This window comes from Etheostoma spectabile, chromosome 11 (assembly GCF_008692095.1).
Source record: "Etheostoma spectabile isolate EspeVRDwgs_2016 chromosome 11, UIUC_Espe_1.0, whole genome shotgun sequence".
NCBI classification, from domain to species: domain Eukaryota; kingdom Metazoa; phylum Chordata; class Actinopteri; order Perciformes; family Percidae; genus Etheostoma; species Etheostoma spectabile.
Genome location: NC_045743.1, coordinates 17,965,908 through 17,973,407, shown reverse-complemented (window position 1 = coordinate 17,973,407; position 7,500 = coordinate 17,965,908). Strand labels below are relative to the sequence as shown.

Here is a 7,500-nt window from a genome sequence, read left to right as displayed (position 1 = left end):
AAAATTGTAACTACTCTCACAGTATGTGAGTAGTGAGTTATAATATTTCATTGAGAAATTACAATTTACACTCTGTGTTGTTAGTAATGACTACACACCTGAAATACACACACATGCTCAGGACCTATTCATGCACAAATGGAGAGATGTCACTGTGTGTGTGTGTGTGTGTGTGTGTGTGTGGGGGGGGGGGTATGGTGCCTTGCTCAATCCTGAATTGATGGTTTGTGCTGTAACGTAGAGTAGATATTGATTTCTTTGCCTGCATTTAGGGTAAAAACCCAACCTCCTAATCATTTTTAAAGCCTTAAATTATATTTTTAAGCTACAGGGGGTATAATGCAAAAATACGCCAGGATTTGGAGTAGAGCGAGACCTCTTCCTCCATCTCTCCTTCTTTTCTCTGCTGCACAGGCAATGCATGTGAAGAACAGCCAAAAGGAACCCTCACTCTCTCTGATATGACCTGTGATTGGCCAAAAATGATTGACCAAAGTCACAGCTAATCATAGCCACAACAGGGTGCAGAAATCTAGTTTTTACCACTTGAATTACAATATGCTGAATGATTATTTTGGAAAAACTATTAGAGAAAGAAATGTGTTTCCTTTGACGTTTTCCCCGGTGTAGAAAGTATAAAAGTGTTCGGCTGTTGAACCTTTTTTTTGGCTGTTTTGCTCTTCATATGTTTAGTCATGTGATTGCATGATGGTTGATTGGACCTGGCAAATATCAGGGGCCTTCATTGCTACATACGTTAGTGAAATGGGATTTAATTGTTTATTTATCTTCTTTTCCTGTGACAATGCATACCTGTTTCTTGTTGCAGGTCTACTCTTGCTCAGCAGATGGCACTGTCAGACTTTGGGACTACACAGACGGCATCCTTATTAAGGTACAGCTTGATTATTGTATTGTTTTCTCTCCAGTCTTTGCAGTCAGTGTGGTTTGGCCTGTGTTTTTTTCTCTGATGTCTGGCAGCCATGTGTCACAGCTGTGTGTGATCTCTTCCAGACGTACGTCATTGGATACCCGGTTTACTCCATCTGCGCATCGGCAACCCACGAAAAAGTTATCTTCATCGTTACTCCCACGCTCAGTGACAAAAGATCTGGTGGGTTTGACATCTTTTCGAAACATGGTCGTTGCTTAGGTGTGAGGTCTGAGCTGTTTCAGCATCCATTAGACGTCCTGTGTACTTTTGCAAATGTGACTTCAGTCTAAACCCAGAACCTTAGCTGAATAGTACCTTGCACTTCCTCATTCTGCTACATGAAACCAAGAAGAGAGGGACCAATAATAATTGTTAAATGGTACCAAACTGCAGAACCAGGCTGTCTATCTACAGCTTCACAATAGTACTTACAGCACCATGTTATTCAAATGTATAGCAGTGGTTTTGTTCCTTATAGTGGCAATAAATCAAAACTTCTGAATACATCTCACTTGAATTTGCATTTTTCTTTTTTTGTGTCAACAGGGTGTGAATTGGGGTATCCCAAGTGTAGTACTGTCTTTTACAGTGTGTTTTTTGATATTTCCACTAGGAGTCACTAGTCACATTCTCACGAGGGCTTTAACACGTGTGAAGTAGAATTTGGTCACTGGGTAAGAATGTGTGGTAGGCTGTGTTTGACTGTGTGTGTGTGTGTGTGTGTGTGTGTGTGTCTGCAGATTTATTCCAGCTGGTTGCGGTAGATCTTCCACAGAGCGGCGATCAGCTGGTGGAGGCCCGAGAGCTTTCTGCTGTGCTCAGCGATGTCAGCTCCAACCCAGCGGCCATTGTCTTCGGCAGAGGGGTACGTACACCATGTAACACACCATCTGGACCAGTTGCACTCCCAAAAGTGATGTTTCCTACATGGATTGCTGATGTATCAGAGGGATATGGATCTGAAAGCTTGTTGACCTGATCACACTTTCCTGCTGGGCCTAAATAAAATGAAGCATGTTTGGACTTTAGAGCTAGCTATAGCTTCATTTCAAATTTTGTGTCAGTCTTTTAAAAACTCAAAACCAATACAAGCAAACAAAGGAAGCATGAAATAAGTCTCTATCAAATGAACTTCAGATAATCTGCTATATGATTGGATATAGACTCTGATTGACACCAGTATTTACTTAAAAACAGGTTTTAAATACAGATCCTTGTCAGCCTTTTTGCATGCCTGTGTTAATGACTGAATGTTATCTTCCCACAGGGGGAATATATTGCTTCAGCTAAAGGTTTGCATCTGGAGGTCTACTTCTTCAAGAAGCAGAAGTCATACAGGTGAGCCACAGTGTGAGATGTTTCAGTTAAAGGAACACGCCGACTTATTGGGACTTTAGCTTATTCGCCGTTAGCCCCAGAGTTAGACAAGTCGATACATCATTACATACATTCTCATCTCCATGTGGGCTGTAACTGTGTCTGACGCCCCAACTCTGAGCAAACTCCAGGCAAACTCCCTGCTCCGTGACCGGGCTTCTCAGGTGCTGCGAGCAAATCACTCCGCCCAAGTAGCAGAAGTACCGGTGCTTTGCCTTTCTGAGAATATAGTTCCCAGTTAGTATGCGGTTAGAAGATGGCTGTCTCTCATGTGACCTTATTATGGGGTAACGGTGAAAAAGCTAAAGTCCAAATAAGTTGGCGTGTTCCTTTTTAAAAGGTGTGCGTATTTCATTGAAGGTTGGGAAAGAATAGAAGATAATCACTTTAAACCTTTTGTTTCAAAACCCAGCAAACCCAAAACCAAATTCTCACAATGTGACAAAGGTCATGAATCATAAAACCCTGATGATGTTCTATAACACTGCATGTCTGTCATTGTGTGGGTTGTTAAAAGGTTTTCCCTCAAAGAAGACAACAAGAAGGGAGGCAAGAACACATTCACGTGCGTCGCCTGTCATCCAAAAGATGACTGCATTGCCACGGGGCATGAAGACGGAAAGATCCGCTTGTGGTGAGTGTAGTAACAACGCGGCTTTGAAGAATATGGAGGAGTTTGTTAAAGTACGACATGTGGAAATAGCCAAAATCGCACTAATTTTGAACTTTCAATCCAAAATGGTGGACTTCCTGTTGGGTTTAGGGTGTGGCTCCAATAGAGTTTTATGTCCGTCTTGTCGTGCTTCATATGTGGACCAAGTATCGTGAGTTCGTACGTTAAACGTACTGCAGGGGCTCAATTTTCTTAATTTTGCTTGACTTGATGTGACCGCCAATGGTTTTTGAATATGTTAAGCCCCTCAAAAAGGCAATTAATTTACCAGAACAATAATTCCCTCAAGGCCCTAATTAAGCAAACAGTAAATAACTAATTGAGAAAAAAGCAATTTGCACTATACAAGGTAGAAAGCACACAGTTCTGCATACATATCTATTTCTAACATTACTGTTTATCCTTTCAGGAGAAACTTCAACCACAAGAAGGAGTACACATACTCCACCTTGCACTGGCACCACAGTGCTGTCAGCTCGCTGTGCTTCACCCCAGAAGGTAAACACGTGTCATTACCTGGTTTCTTTCTCATTCCTCATCTATTTCAGAGAGAAGTGTTCCTCTCAATCAAGCTACTGTTAAGATCTCAGATGGGAAACTGGAGATTTGTCCTGTTTAAAAACATTAAGTGTGCATTACAATGACCGAATGAGCTCAGGATTTGTTTTGCTTTTAGAAAAAAAATCCAAATCTAGGTTGTCCTTTTGTTTGACCAGGCACCAACCTGTTGAGTGGAGGCATGGAGTCGGTGCTCGTCCAGTGGCGATACAACCAAGAGGCCGAGCGGGACTTCCTGCCCCGCCTGGGTTCGGCCATCACCCACGTCACTGTTTCACCTGACGGAGCGTTGTTCTGCACCTCACACAGTGACAACAGTAAGGAGCTGTAACCCGTATTATGCACTCTGCTGAAAAAAGAATGAACAGGCTTTTGGGATATGATGGTAATAGAAAGCCAGCATCAAGTGGCCAGTAGCGTTACATCATTAATGCACTATGGTTGCCAAGTCTGTGTCCTTGACTGATAAAGTCGAGAAATGCCACTCTAACTGAAGCTGTAAAATGCATAGACAGAATAATAAATTCAGAGTTTTCTGTATGAAAGGAAAGGCTGTGGTAACTGATTTCTGTCTGTTCTCGTTTCAGAGATTACGATCATCCAGAGTTGTGTTAAAGTGTCAGCTGTCATTCAGGGCCTGGTCAAAGGTGAGTAACGACTGTAGGTGGCAACGGCACGTACATCCATCATAAACATGCTGTATGGGCTCATAAACATATCCATCATAAATAACCCTCACAGTTCATGGAGAACAAGCTTGCTTCTATAAGGATGATTTTGCAGATTTTTGAAAAATAACATCTTTTAAAATATCTATCTTGTGGCCGGTTTAGCTCAGTTGGTCGAGCGGGCACACGTGGAGGTGTGCCCCTCGGCGCAGCGGCCGCAGGTTCCCCCCCCCTCTCTTTCTGTCCCTCCTCTTTTCACGTCTTCATCTGTCCTTTGGAATTGAGGGTTTAAAATGCCCCAAAAAATAATCTTTAAAAAAATCGAATCTAATTTCAAATAACTACATTTGACACTAGGTGATCACAGTGCTGAGTTCAAAGACATTACCAAAAGAGATTTAGGTAAATCAAACGAACCCCTGGCCCTTTTTTGAATTAGGTATAACCAGCTGCATTACAATCACCCGGAAATTCAGCGAAGATGAATTCACTCTAGTGGTGGTGATGAATGGATGCAAAAACCTGATCCCCGTTAGATCCTTTTCATTGTAGTATCGGTATGAAATGTCCTCGTTCAGCAAGTCTTGTCGTATTTAACCAGAAACCTCTTGTCTTAATTTTTAACTTAGTAGTAATAACGCATTGTTTGTAATTGTATTATTCTGTAGCAGTGTGCAGATGCAAATTGTACCCTGTAAAACCTTCAGGAAGTTCTCAGCAATTGTGTCTCTTTGCTCTTTTCTTTCTCCATATGAGATATCAAAACGAGAAATCAAGGTTTAAATCTGCCAGGTTACTCCGTGCAGGTAAAAGAAGCAATATGTTTCTCACTTTTTTCTTCTTCTTTTTTGTTTTTTTTCCTTTGTCGTGGTACAGGAGAAAGTGTGAGGACAGACTTGATGGTGGACCCACGCAGCAAATCCCTGGTGCTGAATGGGAAACCAGGCCACCTGCAGTTTTACTCCCTCCAAAGAGACAAACTGCTGTATAACGTAAGCACTCTGCTTTCAAATCTGGCACACATAAGCCAGACCAAGTTAGTCTGAGGATCATTTTTGGAAGCTTTTTATGAACATAATGTGCCATAACAGCACCTGAAATTGCTTCAAAATGGTCATGAAACTTGGAGAGTATTCATGAGTATCTTGTATTTCCATTACAAACTGTTCTGATCCACAGGCTCACTTACCAGTTATGTCACCGTAGTGTGAATTATTAAAGGATGGGGTCTGTTGTCTTTGTGTTTCCCACAGCTGGACATAGTGCAGCAGGAGTACATCCATGAGTCGGGCCTGGAGCAGTTTGAGGTGGTCGAGGCGTCCTTCGATGCCTCTGGCAGCTGGCTGGCGACCGTGGAGGAAAGAAAACAGAGAGACGCGGAGCTGGAGCTCAACTTAAAACTCTGGGCGTTTGATGAACAAACACAGAGGTACATAACGTAATAAACTGCATGACATTTTTACATGCTGGTGGGTTTTTTGTGATCAAATTATTTTATTTATTATATATTTAGAAACCACAAATGGTGTTTAAACTTTATGAATCACACTGTTGTGGGAAGATTATCTTATTTTGGATTACAAAAACAAACCACTGCTGCATTGTCCTGTCTCGAGCAGTAGTTTAGCACAAGGGCTGCACAATTAAAAAAAAAAAGAAAAAAGAAGTGTTTTTATCATCCTCACAATATCAACTGGCGCAATATACACATCGCAATAGGCTGCAACATATCATGGAAGACAGTTAAGATGTTTTGAATTAGTTGAGTTATGAGTTAGTTTGAATGAGTAAAATTGCACTTCATAATTTGTCATTTTTTAGTGGTGCCTTTTTTATATTTAATTAAATAAATAAAAATATAAAAATGTTGGAAATGATTTCCTTTCATTTGTTTTAAATTCATCAAGCATTTTGTAGTATTTTAGCCAAATGCTGAAAACTGCAGAACTGAGTAGACTTTAATGTTGATTTATACACAATATTCAACAAGAGTACTGCATATTTCCCTCATATCGTGCAGCCCTACTTTGGACTGGTGTCCTATACTGTACTATACTTTTTTTCTTCCCACACTCCTGTAACATGCCGACTGTATCACCTGCAGTTTTGTGCTGAACACGACCATCTCGGCCCCCCACGAGGCACGGATTACAGCCATGTGCTTCTGCCACGCCAGCGACAGCCAGACCACCATGCTGGTCTCCACCAGCAAGGACGGACACTTCAAAGCCTGGCAGCTGGCCGCGCCGGCCCACACGGAGGGTAAGCAGCTCAGCTCAGCTCACTTTCTGACCGCGCACTCTACCGAGAGGCAGAATTTGGGCTGTTATGTTAAAGTGGTAATATTTACCGTGTTCTTTTTAACTTGCCATCCTCCTCTGCCATCCCCATTCTTGGTGTGCGTCTCCAAGAACTGTTCTTTGAGTTAGTGCTCTGTGTGATTTGTCCTCATTCATAAGGTTTGAGCAATTAAACTGTAACTAAAGCTGTGTTGAAAATCTCTCTTTAACCACAGTTCAGGGTCTTATTCAAGCATAACTTTGAAAAAAATGCTCCAAAACATCATTGCAAAATACAGTCTGTAACTTTATAGTTCATTTACATTTCTACCAATACCTTGTCTTTGATCTCAATGAAAAACATCATAAGATTAATGTATAGGTTATTCTTTTAAACAATACTTAGGAACTGTAAGACTGATAGATCCATTACCTTTTAATAACATGTTTCTACCAGGCTCAACAGACCATTTAATATCTTTGAATGTGAAAATGTGTTACATTTTAGTTTAAATTCTTCCCAAAACATCTAATCTCCAAATCATGTTGTACATTCCACCACATCAGGTTGAATGTTGGGTTTGAGCCAAATTCTGCTGTGTTTGTCACTAATCCTCTAAACCCTCTCGGTGTCGGCCTCCCTTTTGAACGTGCCAGCAGATGACGGTCCTTCCTGGTCATGTGACTTCGTGGGAGCCTATCACGGCCTGGTGCCCGAGTGCTGCTGTTTCTCAGCCGACGGGTCTTTGCTGGCCGTCAGCTTTCAGGAGGTGGTGACTGTGTGGAGCCCGGCTTCCTGGGAGCTCCTGACAACTCTGTCCCAGCCGCCAAAAGCTGTCAGGTCAGAGCATAAACATGCACTAAAATACCCCACACATTCCCCAGGGCTGGGTGTGCAACCTTGATATGTACTACTCAACCCTTACATGCATAATGAGAAAGACACAAGTAAGAAAATGCATTTGAAATGCATCCAAAACCACAGAACCCCCCCCCCCCCCCCCCCCCCCC

General features: G+C 42.0%; 1 protein-coding gene across 2 annotated transcripts in view; it reads left to right on the top strand.

Annotated features, from left to right (window-relative positions):
- wdr75 (WD repeat domain 75) overlaps positions 1–7,500 on the top strand; it is a 15,764-nt gene that overhangs the window by 810 nt on the left and 7,454 nt on the right. The window contains exons 3-14 of one of the 2 annotated variants that reach the window (XM_032530217.1): positions 830–895; positions 1,015–1,114; positions 1,675–1,799; positions 2,202–2,272; positions 2,829–2,945; positions 3,394–3,482; positions 3,701–3,859; positions 4,130–4,189; positions 5,087–5,202; positions 5,464–5,639; positions 6,315–6,472; positions 7,150–7,330. In XM_032530217.1, the coding sequence (XP_032386108.1) occupies positions 830–895; positions 1,015–1,114; positions 1,675–1,799; positions 2,202–2,272; positions 2,829–2,945; positions 3,394–3,482; positions 3,701–3,859; positions 4,130–4,189; positions 5,087–5,202; positions 5,464–5,639; positions 6,315–6,472; positions 7,150–7,330 (1,418 nt within the window). Of the gene's footprint in view, positions 1–829; positions 896–1,014; positions 1,115–1,674; positions 1,800–2,201; positions 2,273–2,828; positions 2,946–3,393; positions 3,483–3,700; positions 3,860–4,129; positions 4,190–5,086; positions 5,203–5,463; positions 5,640–6,314; positions 6,473–7,146; positions 7,331–7,500 lie in introns of both variants that reach the window. The other variant, XM_032530216.1, reaches the window with a different exon arrangement.